Source organism: Acanthisitta chloris, unplaced genomic scaffold (assembly GCF_000695815.1).
Source record: "Acanthisitta chloris isolate BGI_N310 unplaced genomic scaffold, ASM69581v1 scaffold13641, whole genome shotgun sequence".
NCBI lineage: Eukaryota > Metazoa > Chordata > Aves > Passeriformes > Acanthisittidae > Acanthisitta > Acanthisitta chloris.
The window spans coordinates 34,803-57,512 of NW_008656611.1; the positions used below are offsets into that span (position 1 = coordinate 34,803).

The window sequence follows — 22,710 nt, forward strand, 5'->3', positions numbered from 1 at the left end:
TGCCAGCTCCATCACCCAGGGCCACGCAGAGCCACATCACACTGCAACCAAAACCAGTTCTCCCAGTTGCAACCACCCTGTCTGCAAGGAGCTTCTGTTCCCTCCCACTGGGGAAAGGGAGCGTGGGCTGAGAGCTGGCACCCTGCAGGGTGCAGAGCTGGAGGAGCAGTTGGGCTGAGCACCTCGGGGCCAGCTGGCACCCACAGCTCAGTGTCACAGCTGGTTCAGGGGCTCCTGCCTCAAAACCTGCTGAGAGAACCACAGCCCCAACCCCTGAAGGGCTGATGAAACCAAGTGAAAGAACTCTAGAGAGAAGCTTCCTGGAAATGCTTCTTAAATGAGAGCAGTTCTAATTGCTGAAATGAATAAGAGAAGGTGAAAGGATGCTTAATGCTCCAGGGCATTGCAGAGGAATCTATTATTTATCCACAGAAATAAATCCCTGGGATAACTTCCTTCTCAAAGCTCAACATTAGTCACTTGAGAAAAATTGCGACTGCTGTTCAAGTGCCTAATTATTTTTATGAAGATGTAAAAAAAGGCAGTGCAGCACAGTGAGCTGCAGCCAGAGCCAGTAATGGGATGTGGGGACTCAGTCTGGGCAGGTAATTCCAGACTATAGCAGAGCCCAAACACCACAGAATTACACCTTTTTCTTTTTTTTTTACGCAGGGATGCTCCTGGCCAAATAAAAACAAGTATAACATACACTAAATATGAAAATCCCAATCTCCAAAGTTAAATAAATTATCTCATATCACCTGTGTCGTTAAAAAGAGAAGAGATATCTACTCATCTTTAATCCTGTGGTCTGAAACACAAAGTATTATGCTGGATAAAAGTCTGACACCAACCAGGCTGAATTTAAATTTTCTTATGTGAATTCAACACTCATTCCACACCTTTAAATACGTATTGTTTATGAATGAATGATATTTTAATTCTCTGGCCTGGAGTCCTGTGATTTTTGCAGCCACGAGCATGTTTTTTGAAGCATCAAGAGCTCTTCTCTCGTTGGATGCATTAAAATCTGGAAATTATCCCTAAATGCAAAGAAAAAGAGAAATTCGGGAGGATGTAATGCGGTGTAATTCCCCAGGAGCCCACGAGAGGGAGCTCAGAGCTTTGCCAGTTCCCAGTCCAAGGGACTTCATCCATACCACAACCTGCAGCTGAATTCCATCAGAAACCAGAATTTCCAACCAGGCACAGAAATTTAACGATTTGCTATAAAGCAAGATAATGTTAAAAAAGGAAAACGGCTCTATAGAGTAAGATTTGGGGTTTCAGAGGATTACAGACTGTGTCACCTCCAACCCCAACGGCAGCCCAGGCTGTCCAGCACTGAGCACGTCTGAAATCACCACCCAAGTTCTGCCTGTAAAAATAAAGTTCAATACCCCCAAAGCCTACGGAATGGGACGAGCTTCTAAATGGTTGAATTGTGAGAAAGGAAAGGCAATGGGGCTGCCAGGCCTGGGCTCCCCAAGCTAACCTGCATCCCCAGGCTCTGCAAAGCAGCTCGGTGACACTTCTGCCTACGCTCTCCCTGCTCCCAACCCAGCTGGCACATAAACCAGCTCAGTGGCAGTGCAGCTCATGTCTCTCACCCCAACCCACACACCAGGGACTCCACGGTGCAGAAAGCTCTTTTTTCATTTTCCTTTTTGCCAAGCCTCCATGCCAGGACAAATTCTTGTGGGAACTATAGCAACAAATCCATCAGCGAACCCGATCGGTTAATCCTGTGCTGAGGACACTGCTTTATTTAGTCAGCTCTGTTGTTCCAAAGGGCTACTGCAAATTCCAGGGCAATGCCACATTTCTCCTGATAATCTTTACCTTCTTGCACTGATTTTTTTTTCCTGGGCGTTTACTGCACTGCTCTGCTCCGGAATTGAAGGAGACTTGAAATCTCATCCTCCACAGAAGGGTGAAAGGCAGTGAACACAGCACCATGCTCCTAGTGCAGGAAGCCAGGAGTGCATTAAATCCAGACAGCAGTGAGAGCTGCAGACAGATTTAATGGCTACAGGGCAGTATCAGTAAATAATGCAGTGTCAGTGGGCAGCTCAACAGGGCTTAAATGCTAAAGTGTCCGAGATGTTTACACAAGCTGGAGTTCAAATTAGTAACTTTGACATAAATGATTAATGGCTAATGGAGACTGTTACCATCATTTCTGTATTTACTGGCAGTTTCAAATCAATTCCCAGAGTTCAAATCAAAAGCTTTTGGCATAGCAGCAATTTGGTGGGATATTAAAGACCAGATGTTAGAAATAAATAAAGGTAAACAGACTACATTGTTTTCCCCAGCATCAATACTCTGTATCAGTCATGTTAACAGATCCGGTTCATTAAGCTCGGGTTGCACAAACCAATTTCTGCTCCTGGTCATTAGGAATTTCAGAAGATCCAAGTGGTTGGCCACAGGGCCTCAGCTGCAGACAGGCTGTGGGTGGCACTTCAGCAAGCCTGGGAAGGTGAAGCACCAGGAAAAGGACAGGTCTGCTTAGTCAGACAACAGCAGAACTTCCCATTCTACAGGTTCAATTGCACTTGCTTTCTTCAGCCAGGAGAGAATTTCTTTGGCTCTCTAGAAAGGTCCTTTGAAATTCATGAACCAACTTAAAGTGCTTCCACCTCTCACTCCTTTGAACAGGGTTGGATCATCTACTATGTGAGAAAAAAATTTTTTACTCTAAGAGTGGTGAGACACTGGCACAGGTTGCCCAGGGACATGGATGGCTGCCCCAACCCTGGTGGTGTTCAATCCAGGTGGATGAGCCTTGAGCAACCTGATCTAGTGAGGAGGTGTCCCTGACCCGGGCAGGGAGCTGGGACTAGATGATCTCTAAGGTCCATTCCAACCCCTAAATTCTATGATGATTCTATGATTCTATTCTGATCTCAGCTCTTCACCCAGAAATCTTCCCTGTTGCTTCCCCAAAGAAACATTTTTTGTAGACAAACTTATTTATAATCAGTTTTACTCAAGAACTGGATGTCAAAATTATCTAGTTAAAAAAAAAACCCCTGTATTTTCACCAGAATAGTGGGCAGCTCTCTTTTAACTGTCCTCCTGCAAAACACTCCTAACTCCTGAGTGAAATCTCACACATCATTGTACATTCAGTGACATTCCCAAGGGTTTTTATAAAACACCAGAACTTTAGGACCTCTTACACTTCATCTGAACTTGTCAAAGTAGCTACCTTTCAAGTGGGCAGAAGGACATTTTTTGCAGAACACTGACAGAGCAGGAGATGACATCTTCCACGTGCTCACAAATGAAGCACCAATTTTTTGTGTGCAGCTTTATACAATTAATTTTCGAGTGGCTCTTGTGCTAACAGTAGGAGCCTCATCTATAGGTACTCCAATAATTTATTAGCAGACACTTCAGAGGAATCAAAACATCCTTCTCCCTCGAAAGCTTTGCTCCATGAGGACTTCTGCTCCTCCAGAACTCAAGTGTGCAGTCATTTCTCCCTGCCAGGGCAGTGACAGTGCTCTCCTCTCCCCACCCACAGCTGGACTGAGCCACAAGAGCCAAGTGAGTCCTTGCTAAGCTGAGTCCTGGTTTTAATTACAATTTAGACTGATTTAAAGACAGGGTGTTTCACATCATGATAATGAAAATACAATGTGAAACTTAGGCAAGAATTTTCTGGTCTTAAAATAATCCTTTTTCCTGAAATTCTGGGATTGTGCCCAGCATTGTAGTCCAATCTCCTCCCTGAAGATATCTCGGTGGTATTCTGTGATTGTCATTTGGGATGACATTTGTGCACAGGAAGTTCTGCACTGTTTCTGTGCACAGTGAGAGGTTGGAGGGAGCAGTCCTCACTTGGAAGAGGGTTTGAAGAGCTCAAGGGAGCTGTGCAGCAGAGTGTGCCTCAGGTTGTGGAAACAAGGGTGGCCCAAAAGTGTATTTTACGTATTTACTATAAGCAAAACAACAAAACCCCCTCCAAGCCCAACCAGACACCTTTTCTTACCCAAGTCCCCTCCCAAATATATTTCATTTAAAACTGAAAACCTACGAGAAAGCTTCTGAGATTTTCCACCTCCAAAGCCTCTTCTTTTCAGGTCTACAGTATGAGGCTGTTTTCAAGCAGGTGCCCTGGATAGGATCTACTCAGATCTGAGATGATCTTGGTTTTGTACTTTATGAGATTTACTCAAGTGTTACTTTAGATAGGATGATCAGAGTTAATCCAAATACAAACTATATCTCCTTAGCAGAAGAAAGATCACTCATGTGAGCCTGTGGTAGTAAGTTCCAACCAAGAGTTGGACTCAACGATGCCTGTGGGGCCCTTCCAACTTGGGATATATATAATTGCTTGTAACTGTGGAGTAAATACAGAGTGATCTGCAGACACTTCCCTCCCACCAGAAGAAAGGACTAACACATCTCACCTGCATGATCAGGGCTCCAGCAGCAAGGGATACCTGGTGCCTCCATTCCTATGTCCCTACTGCTGGTTTGATGGAGAGGGCAGGGAAGGGCAGCAGTTGTTTACTCCATCCAGCAATTCCAAAGCAACCAGGAGAATTTGTGGGGCCTTGAGGTGACTGGTCAGGCTGAGCACACAGAGCTGCAGTGAGGACAAAGCCCTGCACAGCTGCACATGGCTCAGGAAGGCAAAACCACTTTGCCAATTCCCGACTGTATAGACAGACTGAAAACAACAATTTTCCTTCTCCTTAAGAAACCTATAAACCACTGATTGTAGAACAGGACTGCAATAAAACCTTATGCACCTGCCTATAAATATTTCTAAGATTATAGCAACAACTTTTATAAACGTCCAAAATAAGGAAAGGTAAACGCAAAGTTGGGAAAACAAGGGGGGAAAACAGTGCATTGAAAAATACTCCAACGAAGTAAGAATTCACCTGCAAGGTGAATGAACACAAACTTTCTCCAAATATATCTGGAGAGCAGAAAATAGCACTTCTACAAAGCAATGGGTGAGCCTTTAACAGCTGAACAAGTTCATGGCCACAGACCACCTGCTGGCCTGGGGTGCTGAAAGAGCTGCACATGAAACTGCCAAAACCCTTCTCCCCCACCACACCAAAGTGCAGAAATTGTTCTGCAAAGGAGAAAATCAATTTCTCGAGCAAGAGAGAGGACAGAGCAACAGTTAATCCCATTTAGGATGCACTAGAATGACAGCCCTGCCAGCTCAACTGTCTCCCAGTACAGCTCCTAACACTTTGAGAATTTTTAGATTTGCTAAAAAAGATTCAAATTGCAGCAATCAAATACCCCTGCTAAGAAGTGCTATCTTTAAAAGCATTTCCACTGTTCATAGGTGACCTCTCTCTACCCTACATGTCAGCTTTGATGTAAATATACTTGTGCAGAGGTACAAGCTTCCTTTGGAGACTAAAGTACTAACTCAGTACTTTTTACCTTGACCCTGAAAAGTCAAAATCAGAAGTGCAAACTGCAATGTCTTGTTTCTCTTGAAACAGCAGCAGGATTGCTTCCAATTTGTAATTACAAAAGCATTTTGGCTTACACATACCTGACAGCTTTGCAGAACTACAAGTGAGGACACAGGTTGCCAGACACCACCCCCAAATCATGTTCTGGTGTCAAGGGAAGTGCAGGGAAAGGAGGATGAGGAGGGCAGAGTGAACGTGCTCTCACATGTACAGACAAACAAACAACTTATTAATAGGTCGATCATCTGGGTTAATAACAGGTTCCACTGGGTATCTGTATGGATCAGACAACACACCCAGGAGAGCATGAGCTCCCTTGAATGCACATACAACTGCTGTGTGCTACACCTGAACGAGTGAGCAACTCCATGTGACAGAGGAACTGCACAGCAACTGCTCACTGAGCACTTACTACAGGAATAAGGCCCCCAAGTGTCCTCAAAGCCCAGGACACACAGCTTTGGGGTGAGTGACTGCAAATGGGGAATGAGGAGTCACTGCTAAATATGAGGTACCTGCAGCCAAGGGCACAGCAGAGGCTGAGGGGCAGAACAAGGATTCTTCGTGTGGGGGCTGTGTGGGGCTGGCACCACCCAGCAAACCCTGCAAAGTACCAGTCTGTGTGCAGAGACAAAGCTGTGCCCCTTCCCTTCAGCAGCAGTGGCTGTCACACAGCCCAGACTTGGGGGCAATGCTGAACCCCAGGTGTGTGTCACAGAGAAACACAAGCTGGGTCAGTGTTAACCCAGGAGACTTGGAACAGGGATCAGTAAAAAAAAAAAAAAAAAAAAAAAAAAAAAAAAAGGAAAGGAATTCTGGACAACATGACTTTAGCAATTTTTCTTCTTTCTTTCTTTGAGATCAGGACTGCTCTGTGAGACTCTGATCCATTATTTCAGTTTTAACCCCAGAAGTGTGTACTTTTATCTAGGGACTGAAAGGCAGGTTTGGAGTGGGTTTGTTTGAAGGCCAGAGGAAGGTTTTATGCTTGAAATCAGATGGTCCTGGGAGGGGAGAAGACATACAGCTGCATGTGGCACCCCAAGGATCAGTGAGAGGGGCAGGCAGGGCATGTAGATTCCCTTTCTCTAAGTGGCCTCCATCAGAGCCACTTCTCCTACGCCTCCTGCAGCAGAGCTCTCTGCGCAGGATCTGCCGCAAGCCTTGGCTGCACTAACGCTGTTCCTCAGACACCACAGACCATCCAAGCGAGTTCCTGGGATGCTGTCAAACAAAATGTTCCTGAGCCAGCACCATTGCAGCTCTCCCTGCTATTTCCAGACTTTGTTAGGCTTTATTTACCTAATTGAGATGACAAGGGACAGCACTTCCAGCAGGATGGCGATGACGAACACCACGACGGCTGCAGGTGGTGGAGGGGCCGAGACCATCCCATGCTTCAGGAAACACGTGATGGAGAGGATGAGGAAGACTGTGGTGGAGAGGAACACGTCCAGGAGAGAGCTGAAGGTAGCACTGGCAAATGTCTTCACTGGAGCATTCCTTATAACCTGTGTGGAATACAGGGATGGAGGGAAGGGATGAAAATGAATAAATGCTGTTTTGCTGGACGTGACTGGATGGTAAAGAGCAACTCGCAACAACAAAGAAACACAGAACTTTTGGCCACTTCACTGATCCAATATAAGGACTCTGGAAACAAGAAGCAGCAGAGGTAGCTCCATGGCTGTCACAGTTCTCTGGGAATAAGTCTGTGTTGAAAGAAAGCACTGGCAGCATAGTCCCCAGTCCTGGGGTGAGTTTTACACACTATTATGATACAGAGATAAAACAATATGAAAATTGACTATTCTGTGCAAAAAAAACCCCATCATTACTAGCAGCTAAAGCTATGAGAAGTTTTCTTCAAGGATTTTTATTTAAAATAATAATAGATTTTACTGCAACCTTTTTAGCTCTGATGGTTCTTTAAGAAAACCCTCCAAACCACTCCACAGCAACAGCTCCTGTGGCAGAGTTCACATCTCCCCTTCAGACCAGATCAAAAGCAGTCATTGGGACACTATGTAATCTGAATGATCAGAGCCCAGGACACCAAGTTCTGCTCTTCCATAATCCCTGACCACACATTCCCATCCCATCTTATCCTGGCCCAGTGCTTGTGCAGCTGTGCTGTGTGCTACTGTGGCCAGTCCAGCTGAAAACTAGATCATGAGCTCCACATCCTGCCTTACTCAGATGAGCCCAGTCTTAGGAGTGTTTGGATCTGCCCAAGGGACCACAGCAAGCAAGTTCCAAAGGAAAACAGAGTATGTTATCAGTGTCACCAGGAAGTTGCCCACTTGGAGTGCTCTGGTTTAAATTTCTTTTACTCCTCAGAACACTACCTGTGCTCTGCAATACTGGCAAACAAACTTGTTCATCACGGGTACCAATCTGCACCCTAACAAATTCAGCCAAACATCACTTCAGGGCAAAGTACCTTCAACCCTGAATGGTACCAGAATCCTGTTCATCCACACAGAAAGTCCCAGCTGAATTAGGGGAAGTAGCACTGTATTCCCAAGTGACAGTGTTAAATATGCTCTAACAGTGCTAAGTAGTGAATTTGTTCCCAGAGAAGACCAGGCTAAGTGAGCTCTTGGGAAGCAGAGCTGATCCCAGAGAAGGATCCCAGCCCAAGCATGCAGCTGGCACTGTGCAATTAGAGGTGAATTCAGGGGTGCTGAAGCTCCTTGCAGCAGCAGTTGACTGCAAGCAACCAGAGAACCAGGAATGCTGACAAATCATTTCACTCTCCCAGAGAAGACTATGTTGTTGTTTTGGAACAGCTAATGTTAAGGCTTTAACAGGTTTTTGCCCCAATGCTGCAGAGTTACTACTCAAGAGTGAAGATTCCCATTTCTGAGGAAGTTTATATAATAGTTTCCAAATTAAGAGCTTGCCACTAACAAAATGCACAGGGCACATTCTTGTTCCTTCTAGGAATTAACAGGTCAACCTATATATGCTTGACTATCTTTGCTTCTCTTTTCAATCTTTCCATTGGAAACCACTTGATTTTTTCTGTAGAGTTTGCAAATTTTGCAGGCTGTATCCCATGGGAAGTTTCTCCCTGTTGTGGTTATAAGAACTTCATACCACTGGACTACAGTGCTGCAGGATGAGCTTGGGACAAAGTGAACAGACTGAACTGCAACACAACTGGGTAAAAAAAAAACGTTTGGTAAAAAAAGTTAAGTTAGGTCTCACCTGTAAATATTGGAAAACAAGCAAACATGAATTATTGCTAAGGAGAATGTGACAGCACTGCCTAGAACAGAAAGCACCAAGCAGCAGAAGCAGAAATCCCAGCTGCCCTCAGACATGGGACATGCTGGGGAGAAAAGAAACCAACACCTCCATTTATCCCAATGTAATTCTGCAGATAGCTGACCCAAACTAACAGCTCCAAGCTGCTGGAAGGGAAGGGCCCATTCCCCTTCCTGCTGCCGGACGCTTATCTCCTGCTGGCTCTGGCACTTGCCAACCTCCCAGAGAGCTGCTGGTTCAACACAGCAGCAAACAGACCGAGATGGAAAAAGAAAGAGCCCCAAACAGAGAAACAAGCCATGAATATTTTATGCTAGGCTGGTAAATGAACTGCTCACAGCAGGGAGGAGCCATTAGAAGGAGAAGGGAGGAGCAGGAACAAGGAGGGCAGAGCAATTGCCTTCTTTTGGCAGTAACTTTTCAGCTCCTGGTGGCAATACAGCCTCAGTTCTAACTGACATCTAATGTCACTCCATGTAAATTTAAACTATCTTGCTAGTTCCCACCAGCCAGGCAGGGATGTGTACTGACGTGGAAAGCCTGCGATATTATTAGCCCCCAAGGGAATGAAGGACTTGTGAGACTCAGAGAGGAATCCTGAAGAAAGCACTGAGGTCCTTACAACTTACTCACTGCTCCTTACAACTCCACATGTTTTGAGCTGCCTGTATCTAAATGCAGTGCACTTAGGCAATTAGAACTTTGGAGTTCAGTGCAGGGCAGTGTTCCACAGGGATAATCATGAGCCTGTGCTTGAACAAGAATTAAATTCAAAGTTACCATTCTCAGAGTTAGGATGTTTGATGACAAGGCAAGTTGCATTTGGTCCTTTACTTTCATATCAGCATCGTTCCCTGGCCACCCTAGAGCCTTAAATATTAACCTGAAGGAACTTTAACCATGGAGAAGTAATTAGAGCATCTTGGTGGACTGGACTGGACTCAGGGCAGAGCACATGGCATGTGGATGCTCTGAGGGCTGGAGCTCCTCTGCTCTGGAGTCAGGCTGGAGGAGCTGGGGCGGGGCGGAGAAGAGAAGGCTCCAGGGAGGCCTCAGAGCCACTTCCAGTGCCTAAAGGGGTTCCAAGAGAGCTGGAAAGGGACTTTGGACAAGGGCCTGGAGTGACAGGACAAGGGTGAATGGCTTCCCACTGCCAGAGGGCAGGGATAGACGGGATAATGGGGAGAAATTCTTCCATTTGAGGGTAGTGAGGCACTGGCACAGTTTGCCCAGAGAAGCAATGACAGTTGCTTAGACAGATTACAGATGGAAACCAGTGCCAGGAGAAACACACCTCTTCCTGGTAGCTCGTCCTGTAGGCCATCTCCAAATCCTGATCCAAGAAGTTGAGGCTCAGCTTGTTGATAGGTGGTTTAAAGAAGTAGTCTTTCATGAGGCTGAAAAGACAAGACAAGAGCAACATCAGTTTATTCAGCAAATCTTTCAGAGTCCCCTGGTCTGTAGTTGCTGTTTCTAGAGATGCTCCACTTGGCTTTGAAGTTCTTGTGGCTTTTCTCTTCTCTCAGTCACCAAAGCACCTCCTTGTCCACATCACTTGCTCAGTCAAAGGAAATACTTCACAGAACAATGACAGAGCAAACTTTTATGCTTTCAGGAAGAGACTAACAAGTCCTTCCAGAAACTCCACAGTTCTGACTGCAAATGACTACAGATAATTGTAATATAAGCCAGCAAATAGTAAAGGTTAATTGCTGCTACAGATGCACAACCTGGGGAGAAGTTTGGCTGCAGGATATTTGTGCCTTGGGTGGAATTCTATTGCTCAAAGCAAGCCAAAGATGACAAAGGTGACAAATCCCTAGGGGGAAAAAACCAACATTGCTCATTTTAGAAACCAGCAGTTTCTTGTTATTTCAGACATTAAAGCAACTCAATAACTCAACTGGGAACATTCCCTTAACGACCTGGGCTGCAGACAATGGAACCTGAGAAGGAGAGCTGAGATTTATTTCTGAATCTGCAGATTTGAAGTGACCAGAACCATCAATGAAGGCAGTGACAAATAATGACACCAGCTCACTACGGCTAAGGAACCTGGAGGCAGCATCTACCAGAGGCTGTTTATGCCCTTCTTCACCTTCTCTTCCAGTGTCAGGTGCAGAAAAACACAACATAAAAAAAGGCCTCAGTCATTAAAAAAAAAAAACCAACAGGATTTTGGCAGTTCAAGCTCCCCAGCATGAGATGGCAGGTAGGAAGCATTTCTTTATTGAGATGCAAGACCAACCTAACACACATTCTTAGACTGATGCACGAGAAGACAAAAGAATTCAACTATGAATACAGCAGACACTTTATAACCTTTAAACATTCTTGCCTTGGCCAAGATATAAAAGTATCAGGATAGCCTGAAGGGATGACAGGACATATTCACCTAGTCACCCTTCTCTCTCATTCTTCCTTGTCTTTGTTCCTCACCTCTCTTAGATGTTTCTAAGAGGGTTGTTTTTTTTTAAAATATTGTTGAACTGTTGAATTCAACAGAGTGCTGTAATGGTCTAAGGATGTAGGAGGGACAATCCAGCTTGGCAATGCAGCACAAAGGTGTAAGATGATGAAACCAGGGTGAAGACACCATTCCCAGTGCCAGGCCAGCTCCATGACAGCTGATGTCTGTCTCAGAGAGGAATATCCCACTTTAGTTGGCTAATCAAGTACATAATCTCCTTCCCAAGAGGCACCACGTCTCCCAGCACGAGGGAGTTATGTATTCCCTGGAACAAGCAAGACTGGGAAGTGGGAGATGAAAGAAACAAACAAATTTTCAAAGTATTTAAACAGGAAACTGACCCAGGAAAGGGATGAAGGACTGCACAGAACCATGTTCTGGGGGAGCCTCGTACATCCCTGGGAATGGACTCCCACATCCCTGAGATCATTGTGAGTATTGCCCTGGTCATCACATGAGTACTTGCTTCTTGTACTTCGAAAGGTTTATAACCTAAGGAATACCTGATTTTTCTTGGCAACAAAAAACCAAAAAGCAAGAATCCTTTGAGGATATCCCCAATGAAATTAACACCATAGTTTTCTTTTCAAATCCACAGTAAAGTGCAGATTACAAGGAACAGAGAGTATTTGTATAGTTGTTGTAATAAAGACAGACTCAAAGCTCAAACTATACCCTGTTTGTCAAACATAGACAATCAAGAACTGGTAGCCTTTCATAAAAGGTTTCTGCTACAGTGCAGGAAAACAAAGATGCCACACCAATACTGCCTTTACTATCATTATTTTCAAAGACAACTGGAACTGTGCTGAGGCATCAGCTCCAAGGTGAAATCTCAGCACGCAAAGAAACTCTCAGCCACACAGCTAAGCTCTAGAAAGACGCTGGGCAATGAAAAATATGACCAGTATCCAGCATTTCCTCCCAGGCAGCTTCCCAATGCAGTATCCAGGCTCCTGAATCCCTCCAGGATGTGTTTAACCCTTCCCAGCTCTACAGGAAGCCTGTGGGATTAATCCACACACCTTATCACCACATCTGGGTGAAGAACTTTGTGTTATCAAGAATCTATATGGAAGTGCCCTGCAGTGGAAATCACTGCACAGTGCTCAGGGGAGATCACTTGGCAGCTCTTAGGTTTGCAGCAAAATTCAGCAAAAATGGGGATTCCTGTAAACTGACCACAGGGAAGTTTGGTCCCACCCCTGAGACACCTTCAGTTCCCCACTCAGAGATCCTCACAGGTACTAGATCCATCAAGACCCACAATTATGTCTTATAGTAGAGGATCAAGAATGTGTTTAAAATGAATTATTCCATGTAAGTTGCCATTGAGAGATGCTGAAGAGATCAGAACAAACCAGTAGGCTGAAAGCATTTTGCATAGACCTAATTAATCAGAAGATTATTTTTGGAAAGTTCTGTTTACATGAACTGAACTCAGCAGAGAAGTTTCCCTGGCAACACAAAATGGCCCACTTAATATGGTAATGATGATATTTAATTGAGACCAAAAAGCAGCCAGGCTTTGACTGCTCCCAGATCATGGTTCTGCTTCCTCCTTTTTCCCAATCAGAAAGAATTATCCATTTTGGGAGTGGAGAAAGCACCAGAAACACATGGACTTGGGTGAGAGACCTTCAGCAAACCAACAGCACAACTTCAGCTACTTCAGTAACTTGAAGTTTGCAGCGTGCTGGTTACACTTTAAACAAAAACCCTATTTGTTCTGCCAACACTTGGACATTCCCAATCCATCTGTCTTCTAATATTTGAAAATATCAGCTGAATTCCAATTCTCAGGCACTAACGACTGACCACACACAGAGAAAAGCAATAAAGGAACCTACTTTTAAACTGATGATGGTCACAGGAGAAAGGTAATCTGAAAAAACCTAGGTAAAAGGTTGGAGAGGGACTGGCATCCCACCCTCCTACCTCTCCCTGCCTTAGCCACTTTACAATCAGCAGGCAGTAAGTCCACGAGAATTCATTCCTTTTAATACTCCTGCCAAGCCCAGTTTGATTTCTAGGTGTTAGTCACATGATGTTATCAGATGTAGTTCTTTGGCTACACAAAAACGTGAGTTTTGTGGTTCAGATTTTATGTTACACACTGAATTGCAGGGGAAAGTAGATGCATTAAGAGGACTTTTGATTGTAAAGATAGAGTTCAGCTTCATGACAAGTGATTTAGAGAGCAATTTCCTTTCTGAAGGGTTGACTGAAGGAGGACTTCAGTATGGAAGTGATGAAAAACCTGACTTTATGTGTCCCTGAGCAGAAGGTTTCTGGCATCAAGTTCCTACTGTAGTTTAAGAAATATAAAGACTAAGATGGGAAAACTTGTAACATGTTATATGTTAACAATAATTACTGGAATTAGACAAAAAGCAGCCAAATAAAGATTTAAGACATGAGACCCCTGGTGCTGCCTCCTCACCTTTATACAGTTTCACACTGCACAGCTCCCTGTTCCTTACCTGTCTTCTTTGATCACATCCACAAAGTGAGCATCTGTCTTTTCTCGGATGTTTTTGAACCTCAGAGGGAGGAGAGCTGACTGATCCAGGCTCACTCCGCCCCATCGTCCTTTCTCTTGCAGCATTTCATACAGTGAGGTTTGACTATTGCTGAGCTTCTCCTCCTGGGGAGGACTCAAAAGTCCATTCTGAGTCTTCGGACTGTGTCCTCCCGAGGCCTGAGTGGCAGAAGGCAAAACATACATGGGGAGTGTTAGTGGCTGAGAGAGCACAAAGGAGGTTTCAAGGACCACAGCTGAAAGAAGCTCTTCCTTCAGCACTCTGAGCTTCGACCTGACCATGTCAGACCAAGCTCCACCTGCCTTGGAGCCATCCCCACCTCCTGTGGATGCATCTCCTGCAGGTGAATCCCTATTTAGGTATCATCTTTTTGCTTTTTATGTACAGCTCTCCAAGGAGCAGAAAGCAAAGTATATTTTCCAACGTGCAATAAAGGCAAACCACAAGCCCAAATTTCATTCACTCATCTTAAGGTCAAGATTCTTCTAAGAAGCTTTTTAAATACCCACTTAAACTTGCTGACTTTCCATGGGTCATGAGCCAACTCACTCTGCCAGCCCTTGCTGATCCTCCCACTGACCAGTACTGCCTGCTACTTTCCCAGACAGAGCTTCTCCTCTTTCCCACCTGTGGGAACAATCCTTTTGTACACCTCATCAATTATCCTGCAAATTAAACTACATTTTCTTCACTCAGACAAATTTGTTCTTTCTGGTTTTCTTTTGCTTTTGCATTAATTAAGACTGCAGTTTTAATTTTGACACCAGCATGCAGAACAGCTTAGGTACACAGTACCACCAGCTCTGCTTTCATTTGAGAACACAAATTACTTCTACCCCAAAAGAATGATTCTATTTTCATGGAGCTTGAAATTCCTTCTTTTCCATTTTGTTTGACTTAGACCAATGTGCACTGAAGCAACTTGAAAAAAAAATTAGACAACTGAGTGTGGTTAGAATGAAAATGAACTGCAGTTAGTCAGGATCATTTTCAAATGCAAACATGTATCAAACTTAGCATATTTGAATGTTCATCTCCCCCCTTCCTCCCCCCCTTATCACTTATCATGTAGCATTTATCCTCATCCTGAAGCCCACTCATGACAGAAGTTTCTCCATTCCTGCCTGTACAGCACTGACAAGCTCCTCCAGAAGACTATTCTTGGATGCCACCGCAGTGACCATAAATAAATCCCATAAATATCACCACCCCAACCACGCGCTGAAATATGTTACTGACATTGTAAAATCAACTTAGTTTAAGTTAAAAAATATCTGGTTTCTGGCTGCCCATGCAAAATCAATTCCATTTCTTGGTGTAATGTATCCTGTGAAGCAAACAAGGCACGTGAACACAGACAGGTAAAGGGAAAGATGCAGACACAACCAGGGAAGGTACAGGATGAATGGAACAGCAGGAGAACCTCGTGCAGGGAAGCGTCAGGAAGCACTTGGGCTTGGCTCCCTGTCACAGCCAAGCCCTCAAGAGCTAAAGCCATAACAAGGTGTGTTGGAATGGTTCCCTGGAGCTACAGGAAAAGCAGGAGGGAGGTGGGTTGTGCTTCCCCTTCCTCTCTTTCCCCAGGGGGGATGCAGGATCCCCACCCTGGGGCTGCCCCAATGGAGGTGTGAGCCCTAGAGCCACGTGCTGGGAGCAGGAGATGGAAGGATTCCCAGTCTAGTCCCTTCTAGCCCTCACAACAGTTGTTTTGGCAGCTTGCAGGTGTTCACAGCACAGCGACAGCAGCTGACGACGGAATAGGAAACTGGGAGGTTTCCTTGGTGTGCTGCCAGTGCTCTGCTACAGCCCAGAATCCAAGACAAGGGGAAGGTGATTGCAGCCACACAGACCTTGGCAGAGGCAGAGCCAGAGCCCCTGGGCTGGAGAGGTGCTGCCTGTGACACTGGGGGACTCTTCTGCAAGCCAGAGACATGTGAACTTCTCATATAAAAGGTCAACACTTTAATTTCTAAGGGAACACACTCAGCAGCTTCCAAGCAAGTCCTCCTGCAACTTTCCCTCCAGGTTATCCAGCCCACCCAGAGGGAAAAGGGCTACAGAACACAAGGATCCTACAGAGCCAGGGAAACCCCTCTGGTTTTGAGATGAAGACTAAGAAAGGGAAACCAAAGAGAACTGGCCAACAAGCTGCCAGTGAAGGTTCTTCATTGTTTGGTGGGGGTTTTGTAAAAATAATTTATGCAAAAGATTGTACTTGCTCACAGCACTTGGTCATAATTATCACCTTTTTAATTTTCCTGGGGAACAATTTTTCTCCTCTTCCTCACCCCTGCAGCCACATTGTTACTTGAAAAGCAGTAACTTTGCTATGATCAGCTCAAATCAAAGCTGTGGACTCCTGTGCAGTGTCTGCTTTCCCTGCTGTTCATCTGAAAATGCAGTGAAAATTTCTGCTCTTTCAGAGAAGGTCAGCATGGACTTTCTCTTTAGCTCCTTGCCAAAGGCTCAAATTCCCAAGAAAATTCTTCCTTTCAGTCAGCTCAAGGTTTCCCTGCGCTGTCTCCACTCTGTTAATCTTAACCGGCAGGGATTAGAGTGTGAAACTGTTTGTGTAGGAGAAAATCCCTATTTATTAAATGTTGTTAGCTCCACTGTTCCGGTAGCTTCTGAAGGCAACAGGCTGTATGGGTTTTCTTGAGAAACGATGCACTGTGTGAGAGTTTCCTCTCATGAAGACAGGGAAGCTCCAGAGGCTTTTGGGGACCATGAAGGTCCAAGGATGTGGTTAACATCATTAACATTCCCTAAAGACAGGGGACATGAGTGCAGCATGTGGCATGGGAATGGAACAGCTCTTCCTCCCATGAAAGCAGAGCCTGCAAGGATTTGGAAATCAAATGCCACAGGAACTTGGTGCATGTAGCTGTTCTTTAAGCTTTCAGTCAAACAGGCATCCCAGACTTACTGGATAGCCACTTAACAGCTCCAATTTTTGGCTGAGCAGTAACCAAACCAAATCCAAGAAGGACAAGCGATTTGGGTCTCCGCTAGCACATTCCTTCCAGAGAAATTACAGCCCTTTTACTCAGCACTGCACAGACCTCCTCCAAGCAAGGTCAGATCACTCACTGATTCACACACACAAAGCTAACCCAGCTGCAGTGGGAAGGGACTGAAAGGGCAATTGGGATGAAGACAATGTCTGACACCAGACAGTGGGTACCTAAGGACAACCTCTGTGGTCAGTACCTAAGGACAATCTCCGTTTGCAGTTGGCTCCTGGAGATCCCTGGCAGATCCCTGGGGAAGAACCATCTCCTGCCTACCATCTTGGCAGCCTGGGCAGATCTCCCACCAGGTTTTCAGTCTTAAAGATCTCACCCTGGTTTGAGAGCAGTATCTGCTGTCTGCTCTGCTCCACCTCCCTCGGGGCTGAAAGGATGGTTATGTCTTCTCTTCTTGCGCCGTTAACTGGAACTCTGGCACAGAACTGCTGTGTAACACACCCTTCAGCCCAGGCAGGCAGGCCCTGCTGCTGAGCTTACAATTTAAGCATGAGACAACAGGTCAAGTACAGGCAGAAAGCAGAGAGACAAACACAGATTACAGCAGTGGCTCAGTGGTGCAGTAAGTGCTGTCAAGCTTTTCATTTAGCTTTATAGGTGAGAAGAGTTGTAAAGACACATGTGAAAGAACAAGGTTGCTATTTGAGAGTGTATATATGAAGTGATTTTCCCCAGTCAGGGAAAGCATTAAACTTGTTTAAATAAATAACAACCAGGTGATGAGCACTGGTCCCCAGTGTGCATTTAGACGGGAGCTAAATGCTCAGGAAGGAGTGAAAGGCTGCGAAGGCCACAAAAAGAGGACAATCAGGAAATGTCTGGTGCCACAGAGGAAGGTGTTGGCTTCAGTGAGAATATCTAAGCAACAGGCAAGGGAAGCAAACATGGCAGCAGCACGCTGAATATGTAAGATGCTGTATTTGTTGGTCAGAAAAAGATGCAGATTGACTCAAAGCTGTGAATTTCAGCTGTACGCGTGAGCAGGAGCGACCGTGGCTTACGATGCAGAAGACATTGGCAAGACATGTAACTTGTGGTGAGGTGACACACAGCTCACTGGTGCCAGGGATGCAGAGCAGGGAGTGCTGTTTGTGCCTCTCTCTTTGGGTAGCCTCAGCGTAATTTAAAGACTCCAAATTTTAGGTCCTACTTAGTATCAAGGTGAGTCCATAAAATCACTAAAACTGTTGAAGATTGGGGCAGGGGGATTCAACTGCATTTTAGAACAAAAAAAATTATAGTCAGTTCTGCTGCTTCAGAGCTTGAATAAAGGAATGGCAGTGCAAAACCAAGGAAGCTAAGGGAAGCAGAGAAATGAGGGAAAGGAAGGGAAGGGAGAAATACTTCAGTTACCTTCATACTGTTTTTATGCTCATCCTGACAACCATTTTGGATAGCTCCTTCGTCTATGCTGACATCGCAGTGGGGAGCAAGGGTGGTACTACATGAAGGGCAAGGCTGCAAGGAGACAAAAAAATTTTAGCCAGGAATGTTCTGGTGTCCTTGTAGTATTATGCAATTTGTAATTTGGTCCACTTGTATACTTGCAGCATGGTTAAAAGATAAACAAAGCTACAGAAGGGGAAGCAGGGAGCAAAATCTGACTGGAACAGAATGCACCACTTAAAAAAATAAATCACAGATTTGCTGTTTACTGAAGCTAAATCTAATCCAGGAAAGCTTCACTGGTGTAAGATCACAGGTTCGCTGTAATCGCTGTGCACTAGCAAGGGAATTCCCCAAGAGGAATAAAATACTCTTTAGTAGGAGAAGTGCAATTTTCTTGTGTGCAAACTGCCTGCAAAGGGATCCAAATGCCATTAGGAGTGAAGACTTAACACAAAATGCAGCAAAATCCAGAAAAAACACAAAATACCACAATGCATTATGAACTGTACAGGGAAATGGAAAGCAACAAATCTGAAACTAATAAAAGGAAATAGTTTTCCATCCAGAGCTCTAAGACAGGGGAATGGAGCTCAGGCTGTCGGACAGTGGTGAAGTCAAACACCCAGCAAATGTCACAGTGAACAAGGAAAGCAAAACCAACAGGACCTGTACGAGTTGCAGGTTGTGCATATTTGAAGCAAGGTAAAATGTAGCACTTGAGCTTTTAAACAGAGCTAATACCTTAGAGCTACAATGTGATCTTCTGTAGAGGAATTAACCTGGAATTGTATCTTCCAAGTTCTTCCCTCTCTTCAGTCCTGGCAGCATACAGGCAGGATCCTGCTCAGAGGGACTCTGTGTCTGAGCCCTTTTGGCAACTCCTCTGCTCTGGAGATGTTCACTGCACTCAGGCTCACCAGAGCTGTGCTAATGACTGCAGAGACAGCTCCTGGGGAGCAGCACACCAACCACGGCACATAGGACACTAAAGGGTAGTGGGTGATCCACTAAGCATCTTTTTTGTCCCAAACTCAACACTCTGTGTTCATTTCATCTGTTTATTCTGGACTCAGGAGGGACACTTTCAAACCTCTCTAGTCTGTCATTCTTCTGGTCCAAACCCACAACTTGTGCCTTCGGGTTCCCTCTTGATTTCAGGGACCAGCATGTTAAGTCTTTTCAGAACTCACTTTTCACCCAAAGCCCCGCACAACTTCTGCCTTTGGGTTCCCTCCTGATTTCAGGGACCAGCATGTTAAGCCTTGTCAGAACTCACTTTTCACCCAAAGCCCCTTTTCCATCTCTGGTGTCACACCTGAAATTGAATCACCCAGCATGTTTCATTTTCAGGTTGTTAGGCCATGGTGTATCTCCCAGCCCACCATCCCTGTGACTGCTGACCCACCTAACCACTCCCCAGTGCCTCTCAAAGGCTTTCATGAAGACCTCGAGCTCCTCAGCAGCCAGCAGACCATCCTATCTGCTGTTCCTCAGGGGCACAGGCCAGGTTGGGGCACTGAAAATACTCTGAGTTTCCTAACCTGGCATCAGATAAGCAAGTTACATCCAGTTCTGAACCTGTACAGTCTGAACAAATGCCAGCACAGCTGAAGCAACTATGAAGTTGGTTCTCAAATCGTTTTGCTTAAAAACAATCTAGGACTAAAGATCACCAAATGTCTTGGCCACTTAGTGGAAGGCATTATTAGATGGCTTGAAAAATAAACTGGCAATGGGCTAACAAGCCCTCTACACTCCCACAGGGTTAGTTAGTAGATTTATCCATGGCAAAAGTCAGCTAATGGTAACAAAACCCCCAAATACCTCTAACAAAAAATAAAGGAATTACTCCCTGTTTGATCTTGCTAATAAATCAGCAAGCCCACCTCAAACACTCCGCTCCCAGGGTTAAACCAGAAGGCCAAAGGCTCAGAGAAGCAGCCTGACCTTTGAGGAGAGGCAGAAGTCCCTCTGACTTACCCCATGTGTTCAAGTCAACATCATTAACTCCCTTCTGGATCGCAGACATTCACAGCGCTCAGCGCGCCGTGACCTCAGTGCCATGAATAATACATTCATGCCCTTCCAGCAAACACCAAGACAAGCAAAAGGACTTTCTGTTTTCATACCAAGCAATGATTAAAGCATTTTTACAACAGCTTATGATTCCCTGTCAAGTGAGGCATTTTATAAAGGATGATAGGGAAAATAAGCTGATAGCAAAACTGCTTAAGCAGGTTACAGCATTTTCATTCCAAAACTCAGCTGCTGTTAGAGATTTACTTTGGGTTTTAGCCTCTGTGTTCACCATTTTATTAATTTAAACACATTGATATCCATACTGCAACAAAGTTAGTAGTCAAATGAACTACAGATACGCCAGAGGAGGAAATACAATTCTTTTCATGGATCAGTTAATCTGCATTCTCCTTCCTGACTTCCCTCTGCAGGTCTCGTCTGCTAGGACATCCGTTCAAGCCCAAAATGTGAAAGTCATCCTTTGCATCCAACATGGCCACTTCTTCCCTTTAAAACAAAAATATTTCAACTTGCCTGTAATTTTGCCCCTCCTACTTAAGTCTCTTTTGCAGAGCTGGAGTCATCTCCTCCTACACTGACACTGTTTACAGCTTTGTATTTAAAACAGTCGGCGTGTAAGTCATGATTCCTTTGCAAATTATCATCTCCAGACCCTACCAGCAAGCTGCAGGCTTAAAAAAAAAACCCACAAAAAACCTCCAAGAGCTGTAAAAAAGAAACCCACTCCTTTTCAAAAATTCTGCGTGATCTGTGATTAAGCTGCAGTCGCTCTTCGTGGGGATTTTTTAGTGTATATATATATATATATATTTAACCCAAAAGAGGAGCAATTTCAATTAGATACAAAGAAGAAGTTTTTTACAATGGGAGTGCTAAAACACTGGCACAGGTTGCCCAGAGAAGCTGTGGCTGCTCCATCCCTGGAAGGGAATGAGCTTAATGGTCACTTCAACCCAAACCAGTCTGTGATTATGTGATCCTACCCAGCAGAGAGAAGGCTGGTGCTGTGGAGTCTGGAATAGCTGTACCTGGCCATGCTGTGAGGAGCAGGTACACACTGCAGAACACATTCTTAAGTCAGTGCTCAGCACTCACAATTGCTCCATGACTGCACTGTGCACACTCTGACACAGCTTGTGCCATGCACTATATGGATGTTACCAGACTGCAGGGAAACCTGTGTTTGGGGCCATCCAGAATTCACTCCAGCACCAGTGCATTTTGGGCAAGACAGACACATTATTTCAGAACTGTGAGGCTGCTCAGGAAATCCCTGACCAGACCTGCAATGCCCAGGGTGATGAGTAAAGCCAGGAACCTACAAACACAAACGTACTGCAGTAGCTGTAGCACATCAGGGTAGCCAAGGCAGCTGAAACTGAGCTGGCACTTGTCCGAGATGCTCTTCTGAGCAGCTGCTTTTAGCAACTCCTTCACTTACTCAGACAGCCACACTGGTCCTTCTGCACTGTACATCACTCAGCATTTAAACACTCAAAGGGCCAGGAGCTGGACTTCAATGCTCCTTGTGGGTCCCTTCCAACTCAGGATATTCTAAGGAGCAATTAACACCCAGCAACAGTCCCAGAGTAGAAAATCAGGGACTAGGCAGTAAACAAAGCATGGTGGGACAGCAGCATGCTCCACATCACTCACCAGCTGTTAGGAACAGTGCTGCATCTGTACCTACCCTTCTGCAGATCAAGTCACTCCACGTTTTAGAAAACACAGAGCAGAGCTGATTCCTAACAATTTCATTCTGGACTTGGATCATTTTAATAAGTACCATCACAAGTTAGTACATAATTTTATCAAACCCCAGCTGCAGGCAGGTCACTCCTCCACTTTACTGTAGTTTCACAGTCCTCAGTCACAGTTCCTTTGCTGTCTGGCAATCCTCACTGTCTCTCAGAATTAGCTTCACTGCTTTGTTTCATCCCTCCTCTCTCCCTTCTGCTCCAGACAGGCAGCTCAGCAATGCTGCTCCACACTTGCTACATTCTTTTTCCTTCACTGCATGAAATAAAGGAGTTTCTACCTGTCACTGTCACCCCTGGACCTCTGCACGGCCACGCACTGAGCAGCACTGACAGGCTTATTTGTACAGCTCCCTACCAACTGCTCTGAGATGTGTTTTCCTGCCTTATTTGTTAGTGCCTTCACTGAAAGAGGAGAGGGAGCTGGAAAGCTGGTGCCTGCAGGATGCCAAATATATTCTTTCTTGCACAAGAGAAGGAATAGAAATGTATCACCAGCAACTTGGATGCTGTCAAACCACACACAGTGCATATTTTGGGGAGGGATAAAGATGGCTACAGCTCCTTTCTGCACTTAAACAGTCCTGGCTTGCTCTCTAAGGAGCTCACTTGACTTGGCCAACCTTTCAGCTGATCTCACTTGTCATCCAGTGGTTTTACTCCACATCTTACAACTGGGAGCAGAGGCAGGGTAAAGGTGCCCTACTCTTGCCCTCCTAATCCACACAACAAACAAACAAGCAGCAG

General features: G+C 45.1%; 1 protein-coding gene across 1 annotated transcript in view; it reads right to left on the bottom strand.

Moving 5' to 3' along the window:
* ADCY9 (adenylate cyclase 9) overlaps nucleotides 1-22,710 on the bottom strand; it is a gene marked incomplete at its 5' end in the record, with an annotated part of 77,178 nt that overhangs the window by 11,684 nt on the left and 42,784 nt on the right. Inside the window, 4 exons of the mRNA XM_009084408.1 lie at nucleotides 6,768-6,976; nucleotides 10,033-10,135; nucleotides 13,692-13,909; nucleotides 18,131-18,235. Of these exons, the coding sequence (XP_009082656.1) occupies nucleotides 6,768-6,976; nucleotides 10,033-10,135; nucleotides 13,692-13,909; nucleotides 18,131-18,235 (635 nt within the window). The remainder of the gene's footprint in view (nucleotides 1-6,767; nucleotides 6,977-10,032; nucleotides 10,136-13,691; nucleotides 13,910-18,130; nucleotides 18,236-22,710) is intronic.